The following is a 22,425-nucleotide window of genomic DNA, read 5'->3' as shown; positions in this document are numbered from 1 at the left end:
CTTCTTAAGGCTTTGAAGGCCTACCTGCAGATCTTTCACATTTGGAAAAGGAATTCCTATTGTTATGACAGCACGAGCATTGTCATCTGAGAAATCCAGACCCTCACTCACTTTACCACGACAAACTGCTATCAGGAGGGCTCCATCTTAAGCACAAAAAAAACAAACATTTTAAAAGCACACCCCAAATTCCCAGAAATTGACTATTCTTGTCATTTTGAAGCGATCTGATTATTAAGTAATCATAGTAGCAAATTTAAAAGAATCCAAATAGAAAACTATTTTGAGATAGTTTAAAAAGTTCAATGTCTTTAAATAAACAAGGAAAACAAAATTAACACTTAGGTACAATATGGTGGCAAACCAATTTACAAACTGTATCTCCCAGGAACTTCCACAGTAAAATCACATCAGAGTAGTAACTTGCACACAGACTGAGCTCTTGGGACCCAACTGTTTTATATTTAAAAAAATTGAAATTGCAATCATTCCTATTACCACCATCATGTAAAGTACTCAGAATGATTTAAATAACACTTCATTTGTACTATATACCATACTGAATCAATATTATGTTGAAGAGATTGTAAACACACAGAGAACACTTAGGATATTGATAATTATGTTATAGTATCTTATGACATTGCATTGTTCATATAATAAATTATTACTATTAGTCTTTCCTATCAGCCTCTTTATGGATATTTTGATACTGAGTTTCTCTTACTTTGATACTGAGTTCAGTTATGTTTCAAAAACTCAAGTTTACCTTATGTAATAGAGTATAAACACAAAGTCTATTATTCGCATCAAAATGTAGGGCTCATTTGGCTAGTAAAGAAGATATTTACGCATGAGCTACCTGCCTTCTTTCACAAAACATTTTAGGTAGGGTAGGGAAGCCTATGGAATAATACCTGAATGCATGCTGTTTTACTTGGCATCCCTAAGTGAACATATTCATAGAAGAATAACTCCAAATAAAGAATTTCTTTATCTAACTTATTGGGTTGTTGGAAAAGTCATGATGCATTTTTGCAACAAAAAACAGAAAAAATACGTCATGGCTTTTCTGACAACCCAATATTTTTCTTTTCACTCAGAAGTATAAAATATAATTTTTCTCATAAGTGCAATTCACTCAAAAAGATAACACGAAGTTCTAACAGCACCAACTTCTTCTTGTTTTATAGTAAAAAATATTTTTTCATTACCTTTCTCTCCTTTGGACTTGATCGCATCATAGTACACCTGAAGTAATTCATCAAAATCCGTTTTCTCTCCTCCTTGTGGTTCTACAATGACTGTCTTCACCAACTCCAGCTCAGACCATAAACCAGTGATGTGCCAACGTTCTTTTAATTTTTCTAATAACTAAAAAGGAGTAAGAAAAAAATGAATTTTTTTGTGTGTACAACTGAACAAACTTACTTTGATTTGTTTAAAGCCAATGTGGCTACAATATGACTATGGCAAGTGTATTAACGTTTCTGTGCTTTACTTCTCTCATCTATAAAATGAAGAAAACAATAATATGTCATAGAGTTGTTATTGGGTTAAAATCACTAACCAATTCAGACAGGTTTGAAATATGCCTGGCACATAAGAGCACCATAAATATTAGCTGCTACTACTACTGTTATTATTACTATTACTACTAATACTACTGTTACAGCTGCTGCTGCTACTTCTATTATTTCTATCTCGGGAATTTTAAAAGGACAAAAAATTACTTCTCTCGTAATTGACAAATGTTGTTATTTCTTTAAACCTAAGTTGAAGTTCCTTAATATCCTTAACTAAAGATTCTTTAAATGAAGATTCTTTAAGGTCATTTTACTTAATCCATAGGCAGTTAAGCTATTTGAAAATTTGATATTTTAATAACTGAATAAATATATGAACAGAGACTCAGGTAGCCAACAAGTCGAAAATATACAGACACAAATGGAATATTTACAAAGCTAACCATGTGCTAAGATTACAAAAGGACTTTTGACAAAATTCAAAGAATCTTTATCAGATTAACCACATATTCCGACAATGCAACTTCGAATAAAAGCCAGTAATACAAAGTTAGTGGGAGACAGACAGACAGACAGACAGACATACAAGCCCAACACTAAAATTATATTCTTAAATTACGTATGGGTTATTTGTCCATTATATCTCAATAAAGCTGGGGTGGCGGGGAGAACAACAAAAAAGAACATGTGGTTTAGAGAGGAAAACACAGACTTCATGAAATTTTTCGATATAAATGATAAGAAAAGAATCCACAATTCCAAACATGTGGGAGGCAGTAAAGGCAATACTTAGAAATATACTGATAGCTTGAAATGTATTTATTAAAAAAACTTGAAACTAACGGAATTAAGCATTTTTTTAAAGAAGCTAAAAAATTAAAACGGTATACACAAAGAAAGTGTAAGTTAACAATAAACGTAAGAGCTCAAATAAATGAAAGAGACAAAAGCCAGTAGTAGAGATTATTAAGACGTAAGCTGAACTGTTTTACCCATTTGTTCTATACAGAGTTCTATGCAATATGAACTAGTTATTATAATGTAGGCAAGCGCCAAGAAATGCTCTAGAGAACAGAAACTAATTTTTATAAAATGGTTTATTTCCTCAGCATTTTACCCTTATCTATTTTCAGAAATAAATATAGAATATAGAATATATAGTAATATAAGTGCTCTTATAAAAGAGGTCCCACAGTGCTCCCTTGCTCCTTCCGCCATGTGAGGACACAGCGAGAAGGTGCTGGCTCCCAGTGAGAAGAGGGCCCTCACCCCAACATGCTAGCACCCTGATTTCAAGACTTCCAGCCTCCAGTGCGATGAAACATAAATTTTTGCTGTTTATAAGCTACCATGTCTGTGGTATTTTGCTATAGCAGCTGGAATGAACTAAAAAACCCCACTAATTGGTAAAATAGTTCATTGCATATTATACTGTGATCAGGGTACCCTGATCAATAAAAATAAAAATTCCCTGTAACGCCATGTTATTAGGCAAAAAAATGTAGGACTATCACTAATCTAAAAGTCTTTTTTTTTTTTTATCTCGAATGCCTCAAGGCACTCAATTCACAGGGTGCCAAAAAATGTATACACATTCTAAGAAAGGAAAGAGCTATTAAAATTGTTAACACTCAATATATACTGATAACAAAAGATGAATACAAGTCACATTTGACTTCTGCAATTACACGAGGTGCTCAAAGTGGTTACCATCAGCATCCAGACACTTCTGATTACGGCGAACTACTGCTTGAGCAACGGTGACCACTTGTATATATATTTTTGGCACCCCCGGTATATATACAAATTATATCACAGCAAAGATGTTATATAAAAAAATGGTAAATAGGATACAGAGCTTCCAAACAATTAAAGGTTAAAAAGGACAAAAAATCCAATCATTCAAATAAGACAAAAGAGGAAAAGAGGTAAAAGAAAGAACAAAATAAGATGGCAAAAAATAAGTTCAAATATGCCAAGAATCAAAGCAAACACAAATGAATTTTTAACTCATTTATTAAAACTGAGGCACTAGATTGTTTGGAAGAAAGGAGGGAAAGGAGGGAAGGACGGTGGAAAGAAAAAAGGGAGGAAAGGAGTGTGGGAGAGGAAAACAGAAAATCAGCTATATGTTGTTTATTATAGAGACACTTAAAATTAAACCACACCAGAATCTTGAAAATGAAGATTGGAAAATGATATGCATGAAATATGTTTACCAAAAGAAATCAGGTGTATCACAGTCATAAAAATATAGTCTTCAAAGCAAAAAACTTTAAAAAAGAGATATTTATTCCATATATATGAAGAGTGTATCCACAAAAAGTCACAGCAGTCATGAATCTTTAAGAACTGAAGACATAGTTTCAAAATATAGTAAGGAAAATCTGACAAGAAATACAAGGATAAACTGCACCAAGTCCCTAAATATTATAGAGGACATCAATGTACCTGTTTTAGATATCTATAGATGAATTAGACAAAATTAGTAAGGATACAGATGATCTACGGTTATAAGAATCATCAACCTTACTCTATTATATGTAGAGAACTTGGTACTGAATAAAAAATGATTCTTTTCAAACATGGAACAATACTCACATACATAAAGTTACAAAGGACATATCGATAAATTTATTAAATGTGGAATCATACAGATCACATTCACTGGAACTGGATATTAAACAGAAGGGTCACATACCAAAACCAAATAAAATGTATCTACATAGAAATCAGATTAAAACATTTCCATACAATTTATAGGTTCAAGAGGAAAACAAAATGAAAAAAATTACTTAGAAACATTTTGGCTATTCTAGGTCCATGCATTTCCATATGAATTTTGGAATGAGCTTGTAAATTTTATAAAATGTCAAAAGCAGCATTAAATAGCAGAACATAAATACAAACAAGACTGGAATTCACCAAAATGTTTATTAAAGGCAATATGTAAATTGTGTTACTTTCATACAATGGGTTATAATAGCAATGAAAATAACAACTGCCACCACGGATTAGTGAAAAAAATTAAGTGGCAGAAAATTATACACAATATCAGGCCATTTTTAAAAAACGCAAAAAAAAAAAAAAAGCAAAACAAAGTAACATGTTTAGGAATACAAATACATATGTACGTGGTAAAGCCATTTTTTACAAAATGAAAAATATTTATGAACTTCGGGACAATTATTCACTCTGTGGGGGTAAGCAAAAGGATGATATTCAGACGGAGCATCCAGATGAGTTTAACAGTAATATTTAGCTCTTAAGTGATAGTTTTGATGTTTTCATTTTATTCATATACTTCATAATTTACATAAACAGAGGGTGCCAAAAAAGTAAATATATTTTAATAAAGGAAAAAACTGTATTAAAATACTCAATACTCAATAACTGATAACAAAAGAAGAATTCAAGTCATGTGTATACATTTTTTTGGCACATCGAGTATATTACATGTGATTTTATGTAAGTATGAAACATTACATAATGGTTGTGAAAATGGGGCAAGATATATTTCTCGTGAATGTTTTCAGTAATACCAGGGCAGTGGGGAAAAGGGATGAAGATAAGAAAACAAATAACAACAACAAAAATATCAAGACCCCATGATTGCAGAAACAGCATCAGAAATCTAAGAACAAAGCAAGGAATATTACAGAAAGGCCCCTGCCTTCATGGCACTTACAATATAGTGAGCAAATATTACATTCCTAAAGATGCAGAATAAATATGGCCTGAAACTCCAAAATTTGTATCTATATCCCAGATCGCTTCTCTAAGCACTCTACCCCTATATCCAATGGCCGAGTCAAATTCACCAATTAGACATCTCAAAGGCACCTGAAATATTTTTATACAAGACCAAATTTGTAATAGTCCAGTGTTTGTTATCTCAATAAAGGATACTACCATTCATTGAGTTGTCTTTGCAAAAACACAGTCATCCTTAACAATTCCCTCTCCCTGTCCATGTTTAATCTATTATCAAACCCTGTTAATTGTTGTCTTCTTCTAAATATTTCTCCATATCCCAAGCCACTACCCCAGTCCTAGCTATCATAATATCTTGAAGGACTACTCCAATGTTTCCTAACTGAATTTGTTGTTTCTTATCTATCACTCTTACGTAGGTCTTTACATTTCAGCTGAAGCAATATTTCTAAAATACACATCTTACCAAATCATCTACTCACATCTCCACTTTAAAAATTCAATAGGGGGTGCATCAAAAGATTTTCCTTGCCCCTAATAGAAACACTGATTCAAAAACAACAGACCACTGCTTTTATGAAAAATTCAGAAAATAGTTAAGAGGTTCCTGCCTCCCGGATGAGTAAGAAACCAGCTCCATCAAAGATGGTAGGAAATTCATTGCACCACTTGCCTTAGCCCCGCCCCCAGCTCAGTGTGGTGCAACTGGGAGAAAACTTTCAACTACTGGCTTCTCCCTGAGAAGGGCAAGAGAAGCCTGAACATACGGCCAATGTGTAGACTTTTGGGGGGCTGCCCAGGGGTTTTTCTCTTGCCTGAATCTAAGCACTCACAAGAAATGACCAGGTTGGAGAGCCACTGAGAACAAAGGTGAAGGCTTAGACTAGTATACACTCACTTACCATAGTCTCTCTCCCTGGCTCAGCACTTAACAAGCAAGACAAAACTCCTAACTCCCAGTTTCTCCCTGCAGAGGGAAATTGTTAGACCACATGTCCAGTTTTCACTTCCGGTAGGGAGCAGTTGCCAGAGGGATTGGTTTCTGTGTCACCTGCCTCAGATCACTGACACGATCCAGCATACTCTGGATGTCAGAAGGCCACTGACAAGAGAGCTCCGCGGCTTGTTGCTACTCCAGAGGACTAGCAGTACAGCAGACAGAAGCCAGTATAGCTTGGTGGCCTCTACTTTGGATGGGGAAAAAAGAAGAGTAGAGTATATGTATAACATTCCTACTTTTTAAAGAGGCTGCCTGTCTTGCCAGACTCAAAAAACTGATAGGACTTGGCATACTCTACAGGCCTAGGATCTGCTAAGAATGAGAGAGAGCTGGGTGGCTTGCAGCAGCTCCAGTGACCTGCAGTACCACAGACAGAAACCAGAGGGAGCAAGAGGTTGCAAACCCTTGACAAAAAGAAATTGGAACATTCCTCTAATTAGAAATCTATATACACAAGTTCAGAGAAGATACATTCACAGAAAATGTTTAAGAGGCTCCCAGAATCTGTAGATGGACTAAATGGTGAAGATTTTCCCCTGTACAAGCCAGTCCATAAAAAACTGGGAGAGGTAACTGTTTTTTTTCAAATCGGTAGATACAAACACAGTTACATGAAACACAAAGAAATAGGGTAAAATGGCCCAATCAAAGGGACAAAACAAACTCCAGGTATCAACTATGAAGAAATATATATATAAATCACCTGTCAAAGAATTCAAAATAACCATCATAAAGATGCTCAACAAGCTCAGGAAAATGATACATGAACAAAATATGGATATATATGCTGAAAACTACAAAACACTGCTGAAATCAAATAAAAAAACATAAATAAATGGAAAGATATCCCATGTTCATAAATTAGAAGACAATATTGTTAATATGACATCACGACTCAAAGCAATTTACAGATTCAATGCAATTACTACCAAAATCCCAATGTGTTCTTTGCAGGAAAAAAAAAAAATCCATCTTAAAATTCATATAGAATCAGAAGGGACCCTGAATAGCCAAAACAATTTTGAAAGAAAAAGAACAAAGTTGCTTTGTGAGGGGCATAAATGTCTAATCATTATGCTGTTTTGTACACCTGAAACTAAAAAACAAAACAAAACAAAAACAAACAAAAAAGAACAAAGTTGGAGAACTCATATTTCCTAATTTTAAAACTTACTACAAATCTACAGTAATCAAACAGTGTGCTACTAGCACAAGGACAGAAATATAGACCAATGGAATAGAGAGCCCAGAAATAAACCCTTGCATAGGTTTTATGATCAAGTGATTTTTTTAACCAAGGTGCCAAGACTATTCAATGGGGGGAAGGGTCTTTTTTTTTTTTTTTTTTTTTTTTTTTTTNCATCCTGCTACCTATTGGCAGCTTAGCGGCTGCTCAGCTCGGGCTGGCCTCGAACCACTGTTGCTCAGAGCTCAAACTCTTGAGCGAGCTCTTAACCAACTGAGCCATTCGGCCGGCCCCTGGAAGGGTCTTTTTAACATATGATACTGGGAAAACTGAATATCCACTTAACAACAACAACAACAAGATGAAGGTAGACCTTGCCTATACCATACACAAATTAACTCAAAAATACCAAAAATCAAAATGTAAGACATAAAAACTACTAGAAAAAGACACAGGGAAAAATTTTAGGACATTAGATTTGGCAATGATTTCTTGGATATGACACCAAATGCACAGGTAACAAAAGAAAAATAAAAACTGGACTTTATGAAAATTAAAAAAAACTTTCGTACATTAAAGGATACTATGAAGAAAGTAAAAAGGTAATCCACAGAATGGGAGAAAATATTTACAATTCATGTATCTGATAAGAGGTTATATCCAGAATATATAAAGAACTCCTACAACTAAAAAACAAATAATCCAATTAAAAACTGGGCAAACGACTTGAATTGATTTTTCTTCAAAGAAGATATACAAATGGCCAATAAGCACATGAAGATGCACAACTTCACTAATCATTAGGGAAATGCATATTGAAACTACAATGAGATACCACCTCACGCCCATTAGAATGGCTACTATCAAAAATCCAGAAAAATAAGTGTTGGCAAGGGTGTGGAGAAACTGGAATCTTTGTACAATGCTGGTGGGAATGCAAATGGTACAGCCACTGTAGAAAATAGTTTGGCGGTTCCTCAAAGTTTATAAACATGAAATTACCATATGACGCAGCAAGGTATATCACCAAAAGAACTGAAGGCAGGGGCTCAGACAGATAGTTCGATAGTACATCATTGTTCATAGCAGTGTTATTCCCGATAGCCAAAAGGTGGAAACAACCCAAGCGGTCACCAACAGGTGAATGGATACACAAAGTGGTATACACATACAACAGAAGAATATTCAGCCATAAAAAAGAATAAAATTTTAATACATGCTACAATGTAGATGAACTTGAAAACACAACATAAGTGAAATAAGCCAGACACAAAAAGACTAATATTGTATGATTCTATTTTTATGAGGTACTTAAAATAGACAAATTGAGAGAGAAAGTAAGTAGAATAGCACTTGCCAGGGCTTGCGGGGAGGATAGAATGAGGAGTTATTATTGTTTAATGGATACAGAGTTTCTGACTGGGATGATGAAAATGTTTTGGAAATGGATAGTAGAGATGGTTGTACAACATTGTAAACATACTTAATGACACCACACAGTACACTTAAAAATGGTTAAACAACAAATTTTATGTTATGTATATTTTACTACCATATTAAAAATCAAATAAATAAACACACCTACACATGCACAAAAACAAATCCTACACAGTAGTATAAATGAATAGATTAGTAACACATGCAAGAACAAGGTTGAACATAAATCTACAGATGTTGAGTTAAAATAGCAAATTATCGATAGATAAGATACAAATGATTTCATTTACACAAAGTTAAAAAACAATACATTACTTAAGCATACACACACACACACACATACACACACTATTTTTTTAAAACAAGCAAAACTAAGATGGGAGGTTATGATTGTGAAGGGGCACATGTGACTTCTAATATATGAATAATGTTCTATTTCTTAAGTTGAGTGTTGGATACTTAGACATCTATTTTACTATTTAAAATGTATGTATTAATTTCATACACTTACACGCATTATATTTCACAATTAAAAAACATAAAGACTAACAACATTACTCTGATATTAATATGAATGAGTTAGAGGAGTGGTTAGAGCGGGTACATTTAGGCTACTAATACAGTAACCCAGAGATGGATGTTGTTTGAATTAGAAAGTGTTAAAAAAATTATGCAAAACTTGAGAGGAAGGGGGAAAAAAGCAGTCAACCTTTCAATTTCATATGAAGGCAAAGGCTCATCAGAGGATTATATAGGGAAACGCATTTGAACTCACTGTTTACTACTGACTAAGATCCAGACTTAGGGAAATTACATTTGAACTTATACATTTTTGTCCAGTAGAAATGCAAATAATTTCTGTTCAGGAGAAAAGATAACCCCAAAGGTTACAGTTTATTGGCCTGTAGTACATTAACCAGCTCTGTATTCAGGCCAGCAATCTTATATTCTGTTCCTTTATTAAATTGCCTGTGAGTACATAGCTCCTTAAATGCGCTCTGAATCAGCCTGAACATCATACTCATTCCCCTATTAATCAATAAATTGAATAAACTCTTTGACAGGTGTTCTCTTTATATTTACATGGGAGTCATGATTTTACTTTTTTTGAAAATTATGCTGTAGAGAAAGAAAAGTGAGCAGATTATAAAAATATTTAAAATTTAAAATGATCAAGGGGTGATGTTAGATTACATATGACAGGAAAGGGAGAAAAAGGTTCATAGATGCTCCCTGGTTATCTGATTAGTCCAAATATAGATTGTGGTACCATTCACTCATAAAGGCAACACTAGAAAAACACTAAGATTGGGAGGAAAGTTTACAAATTTGTTGCCTTTGAGATATGTACTCACAGTGATACATTTATCCGGTAGTTGAGTACATGGGTGAGTAGTGTGAGGTTGTGATTGATAGGAAATACATACTTGGTCTTCATCTCTGTTCCTGGCACAGAGCTCTAAAACCCTTGGAATTTCCTGAGCAATAATAAGAGCTATAGGGGCATCTTTTATTCCCAGATCCTGAAATAGTTCCAGAGCCATAAAGGTGAAACGATTTATTTATAACAAGCCCCTTTCAACCACACCTGAGTGTATGTTAATTAGGTGATTTTTGGACAGCTCCAAGTAACCTAAGGATGGTGGCTGGTTGCCAGGGGAATCAACCATGTGACCAGAAAGTTAGAACTCTCAGCCCCACCCCTGAGCTCCAGTGGTGGGGAAGGGCTAAAAGCTGAATCAACTGCCAATGGCTAATGATTTAATCAACCATGCCTATGTAAAGAAGCCTCCATCAAAACCCAAAAGGACAGACAGAGTTCAGAGAGCTTCCTCCACATGTCAGAAGGTGGTACACCCCAATTCCACGGGGACAGAAGCTCTTGTGCTTGGGATCCTTACAGATTCCACCCCATATACCTCTTAATCTGGCTGTCCACTCGTATCCTTCATAATAAATTAATAAATGTAAGTCAATGTTTCTGAGTTGAACCACTCTAGCAAATTAACTGAATCTGAGGTGGGGATTGTAGAAACTCCAACTTATAGCCAGTCAGTCAGAAGCACAGGTAACAACCTGAATCAGAGACTGGCGTCGGACATGGAGGCAGTCTTGTTGGACTGAGCTCTTAACCTGTGGGATCCAATGCTATCTCTAGGTGGATAGCGTCAGAATTGAGTTAAATTGTAGGATGCCTAGCTGGAGGTCGCAGTAATGCTTGATGTGTAAAAACCCACACATCTGGAGTCAGAAGTGAAATTGTGTTGCAGTAGATTACTGAGAGCAGAGGAGACATACACGAAGTTGAGGTTTCTTCTTTAGAGTGGGGGACTTGGAGGAGAGGTCAGAACTGAATTATAAACTGGGAAACCACGACAATAGATGTTACCATAAGAACGCACATAGATGAGACTGACTAGCACTAGAGTATAAAGAAAAAAGCCCAGCAAGAAAAACTTATTCCCTCTATCATATTGCACATCCAATCCAGCAAATCCTGCCAGCACTACTTTCAAATACTGCTACCACAGCGGTCCAAGGCACCGCCATTTCTCACAGGAGTTATTACAGTAGACTCCTCCAGTCACCCTACTCGCTACAGTCCATTTTCCATATAGCAGCCAGCATAATCTTTTCAAAATTAAGTTTAAAGCCTCAAATGGCTTCCTACTACATTTAGAATAAAATCCAAATCCATACTGTGGTGTGATTTTACATCAGCTACTTCTCTAACCTCATATCCAACTACCCCTCATATGCAACTTCACCCCTACTCTGCTTCAACCGCAGTAACCTTGTTGCTCAAACAAACCAGGCACTCTCCTACCTCAAAGTTCCCTGTCTGGACATTCTTCTCCCAAATCAGAATAGTTTGCAACCTCTGCTCCCTTTAGGCCTTTACTCAACGTCACCTTCTCTGACAAGTCTCAGAACCATGCAATTAAAATTCCAAACCACTTCTCCCCACTCCCCCAGGATTCTCACTTCCCCCTTCCTCGCCTTATTTTTCTATATAGCACTTACTATTATCTGTACTAGTCCTCTTAGGGTACCATAAAAAAAATACTGCATAATCATTTTGCAATATATACATGTATCAAATCATCACGTTGTACACCTTCAACTTACATGTTATATGTCAATAATATCTAATAATATCTTAATAAATCTGGAAAAAAATATCATTAAATGGCTTAACAAGAAATTTCTCACAGTTTTGGACGCTGGGAGGTTTAAGATCAAGGTGCTAGCTGACTCAGTTCCCAGTGAGGCTCTCTTCCAGGCTTGCAGAGGGCCCCTTCTCGCTGAGTCCTCACACCACTTTTCCTTTGTGCTCACATTGGACAGGAGAGAGCAAGACTTCTGGTATCTTTTCTTACATGGACACTAATACTGTCAGATCAGGGCCCCAGCCTTATGACCGCTTTTAACCTTAATTACTTCCTTAGAGACCCCATCTCCAAAAAAAGCCACACTGGGGGGCTATGGCTTCCACATATGAATTTTGGGCGGACACAGACATTCAGTCCATGACACCATCTAACATATTAGTATCTTTCTGGGGTTTTTCCCCCCCTGTTTCTTACCCCTGGAATATAACCTCCATAAAGACAATGATTTTTGTTTGTTTTGCTCACTGCTGATTGTCCAGTGTCTAGAGCAGCACCTGACACATACAAAGTACTTAACAAATATTTGTTGAATGATTTAATAAATGAACGAAAAAGGGAGGACTAAAATAAGAGAAAGTTAGAAAAGGGAAAAAAACCTGTAAAATCAGATGCCAAAGTCCTTAATTAAAAAAAAAAATAGAGGAGTATTCAAGATTTGTAAGATGTCCATAAAGGTGGAGGGAAAAAGATATGATTAAGACATGAGCTCAGAGACTAGAGTTTTTGTTGGTGAGTTTTTCTTTCTCTCTCTCCTTCATTCTTTCCGTCCCTTCCTTACTTCTTCTTTTCCCTTCCTCCTTTTCTCTTCCTTCTTCCTTTCCCTTCCTTCAGAAAAAAATAGAGGTAAAGATTTAGAAAGAGCAATGAAGAGTAAATAGGATATCAAACTGAGGTACTATAGAGAAAAAACAGTCACAACATGAAAGGGCTGACAAGAAAAGACAAATCCTCTGGGTATACAGTAGTCCCCCCCGTTATCCACAGGGAATACGTTCCAAGAACCCAGTGGATGCCTGAAACTGCAGATAGAACAGAGCCCTATATACGAGGTGTCATAAAAAAATACGGTAAATTTTTAAATAAAAAAATTATTACAGTAAAAGACACATTGCCATTAATCCCCTACTCTTCAAACACACTTATCCCATCATTCTTGCCACTTTCTGAAGCAGTTCTGAAAGACGTCTTTTCATGAGTGTCTTTAGTTGCACTGTCGTGGCTGCCTTGATGTCCTGAATAGATTCAAATCGTTTTCCTTTCATGTTCATTTGACTTGGGGGAAGGGCCAGAAGTCGCACAGTGCCAGATCTGGTGAACAAGGTGGATGAGGACACACTGTAATGTTTTTATTTGACAGAAACTGCTGTACCAGAAGTGATGTGTGACACAAAGCCTTTATGGTGAATGCTGCTGCCAAATGCCATCCAACAGAAAGGCAGGGATCTTCAATACAGGAAGCGGCATGTTGAACCTTAGTAACAGTGTGTGTCAAGTTTCAACTTGTTTGGTGCAGTCAGTCGGGTGTGAACTACAGTTGAGAGAAGGTGTGTTTTAAAGTGTGCCGTAAATCATCCTCCATCATGACACTGCTTTATGTCACACCATCGCTTCTCGTACAGCACCTTCTGTCAAATAAAAACATTACGGTGTGTCCTCATCCACCTTATTCACTGGATCTGGCGTGCGACTTCTGGCTCTTCCCCAAAGTCAAAATGTTTCAGGACATGGAGGCAGCCACGACAGTGCAACTAAAGACACTCATTAAAGAGGAATTCCAGAACTGCTTCAGAAAGTGGCAAGAATGGTGGGATAAGTGTGTTCAAAGCAAGGGAGTATTTTGAGGGGCATTAATGGCAATGTGTCTTTTACTATAATATATATATTTTTTAATTTAAGCATTTACCATATTTTTTTATCACACCTCATACATACCTATGATAAAGTTTAATTTGTAAATGAGGCACAGTAAAAGATTAACAACAATAACTAATAATAAAATAGAACAATTATAACAATATACTATGGTAAAAGTTATGTGAATGTGATCTCTCTCTCACAAAATATCTTATTGTACTGTACTCAAGTTTCTTGATGATGTGAGATGATACAATGCCTATGTGACGAGATAAAGTAAGGTGAATGACGTTGGCATTGTGACATAGCGTTAGACTATTACTGACCTTCTGCCAATACAGCTACTAAGTGACTAACGGGGTGGGTATATACTGGATAAAGGGATGACTCACATCCTGTGGGGGATGGAGTTGAACAGTGAGAGAATTCATCATGCTACTCAGAACAGCACATGATTTAAAACTTAAGAATTGTTTATTTCTAGAATTTTCCATTTAATATTTTCAGGCTGCAGTTGACTATGGATAACTGAAACCACAGAAAGCGAAACCACAGGTAAGGGGGGGACTACTGCATCCAGATTTTAGTTCGGGTAAGGAGGTACAAGGAACACTGTGAAGAGGAGGGAATTTGGTAATTATGAGACATTTCCATGAAACACAATGTGTTTATTTTACTCTCTTCAGTGGAGGCTTTAAAAAAGTACCTTAAAAGTTTTCCGTTAAGGATTATACAGACGCTATACGTAAATCTGGAGTGTAGCTCTGTAGCAAAAAATACTGATTATTTTGATGAAAATGGTCTACAGTGAATTTTCAGTTTTAGATAACAAAACAGTTAGGTCTACAGCTTTTCCATTCTCACTGCAGATGACACTCAAACTGCATATTTTTACATCTTAATTTCTTCTCTCTTGCCAGAGAAATCATACAAATAACAAACACACAACTCAATTGATTTTTAAATTCTCTTAAGTATCTCATGTAGACACCTAAAAATCAATAACTTAGATGAAAGTACATTGACACAGAGCCATCTCTCGGGTTTTAAGACTTACATATGTGAAAAATGTGAGGTATCTCTGTTATAAAATAGTTTACTTAGCTCATAAAGAGCAAATACTATTCACATACAGAGAAGGCTAGCCCACATATAGTGACAGAGATGATTTAATCTACTAATTGATGTTGGTAAACTTGGATTTGGTAAACTCAGAGATTTTTTTTTTAAGTCAGATCCAGATCTCACAAATTAAAAGACACTTTGGAATGTTTATGCCTTATCTGGATATTGTCACTGTACTTTTTCAAACTTCTTAAAACCTCTATCTCACTAGGGAGGCAATAAGCTAGAATGCAACCTAGTGGGGAAATCCTGCATTTGCTCAACGTCTATAGCTTTTACACAGTTCCAGATGTTCACTACATTAATAATGCACTAACTCCAAGACTCTTTTTGAAACTTTAGAAAGTGCAAATTGCATTAAAACCTCTTTGCCCTCATTAATGGTATTGTTACAATCCTAGTCCTCTGGAAAATGGTTTTTGGCATGTGTTTAACTTTATAATATTGCCATTTACTCACTTTAATAGCCAGTACTCAAGTCTTAATGCTTTTAATAGGCCTGCCTAAACAGACTACCATCTTTTGTAATCTTTTTCACATAATTTATTTATAGGTAAAACCTGTCATATTTTTCCATTTGAAGATGATTTTTCACTATTCATTTCATTAAGACATGTTTACTTTCTTTATTCAGTTATATATATGGATAGGTGGTACATGTTAGGAATAAAATACAGCTCCTTATGAATAGTCATAAAAATGGAAAATAAAGTAGTAGTGTTTTTCATAACTTTTTAAATTACAATAAAAGTGGGTATATCCTTAATTCTTGCTGTATTCAAACATAAAATGAGAAAACCAAAAATATGAATTTCTATTAAAACAACTTCCTATAATTTAGCTATTTGGTGATACCTGACTCAGCACCTTCACTTCAAGAGGCTCGGTTATATTTCAGGATCAAATTTTCAACGAATACAGATGCAGTCAGTAATGTATCAGGGGGGAAAATACGGAGGGATACTGTCCTGAAGTGAAAGTAAGATCCCTTGCAGTTGTTTGCTAAATAAATAAAAATGACAAGGAAAATTCCCTCACATAATTTTTTTAAAAGAATGAGGACTCTCAAAATGTTAGAGCTGCACTACTAATACTGATATGTTTATTTATGGAGTCATTTATTGATACATTCTGATAGAAATATACAATGATACTTACAATGTAAAAAATTTCAAATAAAATGGAATTTCAGAAATAACTCATACAGTTCCTCATAATAATCTACTTTGTTGAAATCTCTTGAACAGAAAACAAGAACCCAATAGCTATTCATGTATGGAACAAATTCTTAGCTCTTTAAAACACGAATTTTGAATTTCTTTTGATTGATCAACATAGTTCATCAATGTCTGAAGTAAACATTTGGTTAAAATGGATATATTTGACTAGTTTCACTCCTTTAGAGTCAAGAAGTATTGGCTTACTAAATGTTGGCTGAAATCTGAACAAATAAATTTATTCACACAAATTCATTTGATTCATTCCTTACCTGAAATTGCAAGCAAGCAAGCAAACAAACAAAATAACCTCATTTCCTATCCCTCTGTTAAAAGGCTAATAATTAAAGTAAATTATAATAAGGTCAATGGACCTGCACTATTAGAATCTAAGTAGAATCTAGGCTGTGAGAAGAAAATGAATAAGAAGCAACTACTACAGTGTTTCCTAAAACTTACTACTTTCAGGTATTGCCAACATGAATCTGCTGTAAACCTGTTGCTATAAAACTTGAAGGTGAAATAGTTTGGAAAAAATACTGCTTCACAATCTACTGAAGAAGACCTAAAAGAAAAATGCTTAAAATACAATGTGGAAAGTGCTGTTATAGATGTATGTAGCGAGGCAGAGGAAAGAGTAGCTAACGGCCTGAGCATCAAGGATGACTGAATAGGGTAAAACCTTGAGCTGGATATACAGCTAAAATATCTAGATAATAAAAAACTCAGAGAATGGATTTAAGTAGATATAACACTATGAACACTTTCTGTATAATAAATTACCCACAAACTTAGTGACTTAAAACAATACCCACTTTAAAAAATAATTCTTTTTAAATTGTGGTAAAATATACAAAGAATAAAATTTACCATCTTAACCATTTTTAAGTGTACAGTGTATTTTAAGTGTACAGTGTATTTTAAGTGTATAGTGCACTTTAAATGTATTTTTAAGTTGTACATTATTGCACAACCTATCTCCAAAACTCTATTCATCATGCAAAACTAGAACTATACCATTATACAGCTCCTCATGACTCTCTTCCCCCAGCCTCTGGCAACTATCCTTCTAACTTTCTGTCGCTATAAATTTGACAACTCTAGGTATCACATATAAATGGAATCATAATTTATTTGTATTTCTATGATTGGCAAATTTCACTCAGCATAATGTCCTCCAGGTTCATCCATGTTGTAGCATAAAAACAACACCCATTGATTCTCTCACGGTTTCTCTAAGTCACAAGTCCAGGCACAGCACAACTGGATTCTCTGTTCAGGGTCTCACTGGGCTGAAATTATGGTATCTTCAGGCCTGCAGTTCTCATCTGGAACTTGAGGTTCTCTTCCAAGGTCACTGGTTCTTGGCAGAATTCATTTCCTACTAGCTGTGGGACTACTGCTCCCATTTTCCTGCTAGCTGTTGGCTGAAACTGCTCTCAGCCCCTACAGCCCACCTATAATTCCTTGCCACATGCCCCACCCTTCCCACTAGTCAGTTCAGAACATGGATGTCTGCTTTCTTCCAGGACAGCTAGATTATGTCTTTCTGACTTCCTCTTCTGCAACCAATTGTAGAAAACTCTCTGCTTTTAAAGGGCTCATGTGATTAGATGAGGGCTAACTAGATAATCTCTCCCTATTTTAGGGTCAACTGATTTCATATGCAAAATCCCTTCACAGCAGTACCTAGATTAGTGTTTGATTGAATAAATGGGGGAAGGAGTGTGTACACCAGGGGCCAGGAACATTGGAGAGCCATCTTAGAATTCTGCCTACTGCACATATATAGGTATGAAAACGCTTAGCAGCTCAAGGCACTCATAATAATACAAGGTAACTGACAAAAAGGTATGTTATAGGATGGGAGTGTGCTAAAAGTAAGGCTGAAAAATAACCAATGATTCTAGGTAATGCAAAAGATTTTCAGCTTTATCTTTCAGAAAATAAGGAATTACTAAAGGTTTTAAATCTTTGGTACACTATTAAGGTCTGATGGACTAATTTTTCACTTTTGAACATTTCTAACTATTTACAAAGATTGATATTTCATCACTTTTTTTTCTTAGAGGACTTCCAAAAAAAATGAAATTTTACTTTAAAAAAACACGATAAAACCCATTGCATCTTGCAATTACCATATGGTTTATCTGAACTCTCTTATAATTCTAAGATGAATTATGGGATCTTACTGACATTATTTTTCCTACATCTTAAAACATTCAGCTATTTCAATATTTTACAAATCATTTCATCATTATCCATTATTACTCATTGATTATTCCTAATAATGTTAAAAAAACTAAAATAAGAAAACAGAAGAATGATGAAATCACCTAGAATGATGCGATAAAACACTGCTATTTTTTTTTTCTTATTATGGTGCTCAAAGTATTGCATCATCTTTCCAGAAAGTACAAAAGAAAACTGAGGACACCATATTGCAGTCTGATTTCTGCTTTCATTGAACAGTGTTGAGAACTGAAAATTTTCCATTTTCTGTCCATAACTGCAAAGAGAAAGAAATTAACAAAGGGAGATGTTTCATCATTATTAAATGCATAAGAAGACAAATGAAAAGAGGAAAAGCAGCAGTCCAACTCTTGTGATAATGGTGAAATAGATGGTGTAAGTGAAATCTCAGACTATGGGTCTTCAGATAACAATATTCTAGATAAAAGTTCTCAAATTTAAGAACTGATATGATCAATATATATTTAAGGACAAGAAGGAACCATGGTATTCTCATCCAGTTAATTATTCTTCATCATACAATATTTTGATACAACATTAACCATATCTTTCCCACTCGTTGCTAAAAATACATGTGACATTACTGTTTGATCTTTTATGATATTTGCACAGAAAAATTTACTTGACACAAAGAGATTTTGTTATGTCTAAAATCTTGTCAAAGTTTCTAATAATGTTGGGGCTTTTTGTTTATTTCTTTATTCTTACTTCTATAAATTATTCCTACAGACTTTAAAATATATAAAAAAAAGAATGACACATAGTTATGACTATTTTTCCTGGTATACTGAGGATTAAGCAGGAGAACAATATGATCAATGTGGAGAAAACATTGATGAGGAAGATTGGAGAGATAAAGACCATTAACAATAATTTAGTTTCAAGATGAGGACCAAACCAAAGTACTGGCAGTAGAAATAGTAAACATTCAATAAAGGAATAAGAAGCCACAGACTGAGAGAAGTATATACAAAATACATCCGATAAACGACTATTACCCAAAATATACAAAGAACTCCTAAAGTTCAACAATAAGAAAACAAACAAGCTGATTGAAAAATGGGCCAAAGACTTGAACAACTACCTCACTAAAGATACACAGATAGACAATAAGCATATGAAAAGATGCTCCCCATCTTATGGCATCAGGGAATTGCAAACCAAAACAGCAATGAGATACCACTACACACCTATTAGAATGGCCAAAATCCAAAACACTGACAACACCAAATGCTGACAAGAATGTGGCTACAAAGTGGTACAGACACTTTGAAAGACAGTTTGGCCATTTCTTACAAAATTAAACATACTCCTACCATATGATCCAGCAATTACTCTTCTTGGTATTTACCCATATGGGTTGAAAATTTATGTCAACACAAAAAACTGCATATGAATGTTTATAGCAGATTTATTCATAATTGCCAAAACATGGAAGCAACTAAGATGCCCTTCAGTAGGTAAATGAATAAATGGTGGTACATCCAGACAATGGAATAGTATTCAGCACTAAAAAGAAATGAGCTATCAAGCCATGAAAAGACATGGAGGAACCTTAAATGCATATCAGTAAGTAAAAGAAGCTAATCTGAAAAGGCTACATACGGTATGATTCCAGCTGTAAATGACATTCTGGAAAAAGCAAAACTACAGACAGTAAAAAGACCCGTGGTTGCTAAGGTTTGGGAAGAGGGAGGAATGAATAGGTGGAGCACAGAGGATTTTTTAGGGCAGTGAAACTACTTTGTATGATACTATAATGGTGGATACATGTCAGTATACATTTATAAAAACTCACAGAATGGGGGCCAGCCAAATGGCTCAGTTGGTTAAGAGTTGGCTTGGGAGCACAAGCTTGAGCAGCAGGGGCACCGGTTTAGATCCCACATGGGCCAGTGACACTTGCGCCCTCTACAGCTAAGATAGTGAACAACAGCTCGACCAGGAGCTGGGCTGCTGTGAGTCGCCGGGGCGTAGGCTGCAGTGGGCTGCCATAAGCTACCGTGAGTGGCCAGCAGCTGGCAAGAGCTGCCGTCCAATGGCCGGCGACGGATCTGTCTCACTCGGGAAGAGCACAATGATCACAATACCAACATGGGCCAGTTAAGCGACGTCCTCCACAACTAGACTGAAGAATAAAAGAACAGCAACTTGTCCGTTCCCCTCCCCCAATTCCCCAATAAAATCTTAATAAAAACACAAAACCTCACAGAATGTACACCACCAAGAGTGACCCTAATGTAAACTATGTACTTCAGGTGATATAAGTTCATCTAGTATAATAAATGTACCAGGGATGTTGATAATGTCAGAGGAATGCATATGTGAGGACAGGGGGTACATGGGAGCTCTTGGTACTATCCACTCAGTTTTACTGTGAACCTAAAACTGCTCTAAGAAATAAAGTCTATTTTTTTAAAAAAGACTACATGACCTACAGACTTTCCAACATTGAGCTGTTGTTATCTGTAGAATCTTTTCCTTGATGTTATTTTTCCCTTTGCAATCTGTCATGTTACCATGACTTCCTAGTTATACCATCTTCAAGCTATTATTATCTAAGCCAGGCAAGTGAGGCACATTCTTTTTCTAAAAACTCAGAAATAGTACTTTGTATCAAGGCAAATACCAATGCATTGGTCTGAGCTCTAACCGTTCATTCACCATGTCCTATAGAAATTGCTGTATCTTTTGGAAGAGTTTTAAAATGTGGTAATTCTTGAGTAGCTGGTAACTTTAAATTCAAGTGCAAGAGATTGAGAGAATTCACATCTGTAGTTTGCATATCTGTATATTCGACAATATTCAATTCTAGTATAATAGACAAGAAACCAAATATATGGGTAAAACTTGTAAGATGTTTACACCATAGACAGAAGTTGGAAACTTGTAAGACATGTTAAACAGATAAATTAAGTAATGCATGTATTTATAAACATAGATGAAAAGGAATGAGTGGATCAAGTACACACTAAATACTCAAGATACACTATATATACACGAACCACCAAATATTCAAGATGTATTAAATATATCTGAGGCATATAAAACACTCAATATTCATGAAATATGAATTCAGCCACCCATCGTGGCCCATGTATACTCTGCCCAAGAAAAGCTAATAAAATCCACAGTTGCTCAGCAGGCTAGCTGGTGGGCTACAGCTGTGGCCAAATGCACTTGCCCCTATGTTTCTCTAAAAAAGTGCATGTTATTAGCCTTGAGCACTTTCCGTATATTGGGCCACTTTGCTCAAACCTCAATTCCAGTCTCTGTAAATACACTATCTTCAAGGAAAGCTGAGGTGTTAAAGAAAGAAAACCGGATCTCAGGATTTGGGTAACGTGGTCTTTCCACCCATTTGAACCCTGTTCTAAATGTGTTTACTCTCAATGCTTTCCCTTTTCTTAGTGTATGTTTTAAATTTATTTAATAAACTATGTGATTCAAGCATCTTAATTTGGTCTATCAGCTTCTCTTTCCTATTACCTCTGGGATAGCCTATCTGATAAGTGTATTTGGAGGATACCATTTCATCAAGGTCGCTATTTCGAAGCTTAACTATAGATGGACATTAAAGATTGTAACCAAGATGAATGCCTGGAGCCTCAAGCTTGTCTAGCCCATATCAAGTTCAAATAAAGTGCTTTCGTATGGAATGTATAGTAAATTAATCAAAAGTTAAAGGTAACCAACTTGTCTGCCATTTCCCCCAAAGTGCTTTCCATATCTTTCATCCATGAAAAATGTAGTTTAGAACCAAGGATAGGGAATGGGGGATGCACAGGCAGTGAGAATGACGCCAGTCTCTAATTTATTACTTGATCTTTGCCTTTTCAAACTGGCCATCCTTCACTCGATTAACTTCCCTGCTCTTATTCTCCCTAAAATTTTCACTTAAAAAATTATAATCGAGCTATTTCTATAAAGATTTTTTGGA

General features: G+C 35.5%; 1 protein-coding gene across 1 annotated transcript in view; it reads right to left on the bottom strand.

Moving 5' to 3' along the window:
* BRIP1 (BRCA1 interacting DNA helicase 1) overlaps positions 1-22,425 on the bottom strand; it is a 172,320-nt gene that overhangs the window by 46,901 nt on the left and 102,994 nt on the right. Inside the window, 2 exon segments of the mRNA XM_019636606.1 lie at positions 25-146; positions 1,215-1,374. Of these exon segments, the coding sequence (XP_019492151.1) occupies positions 25-146; positions 1,215-1,374 (282 nt within the window).

This window comes from Hipposideros armiger, unplaced genomic scaffold (genome assembly GCF_001890085.2).
Source record: "Hipposideros armiger isolate ML-2016 unplaced genomic scaffold, ASM189008v1 scaffold_29, whole genome shotgun sequence".
Taxonomy (NCBI): domain Eukaryota; kingdom Metazoa; phylum Chordata; class Mammalia; order Chiroptera; family Hipposideridae; genus Hipposideros; species Hipposideros armiger.
The sequence above is the reverse complement of the archived record's forward strand: the minus strand, read 5'-3'. Positions and strand labels throughout refer to the sequence as shown.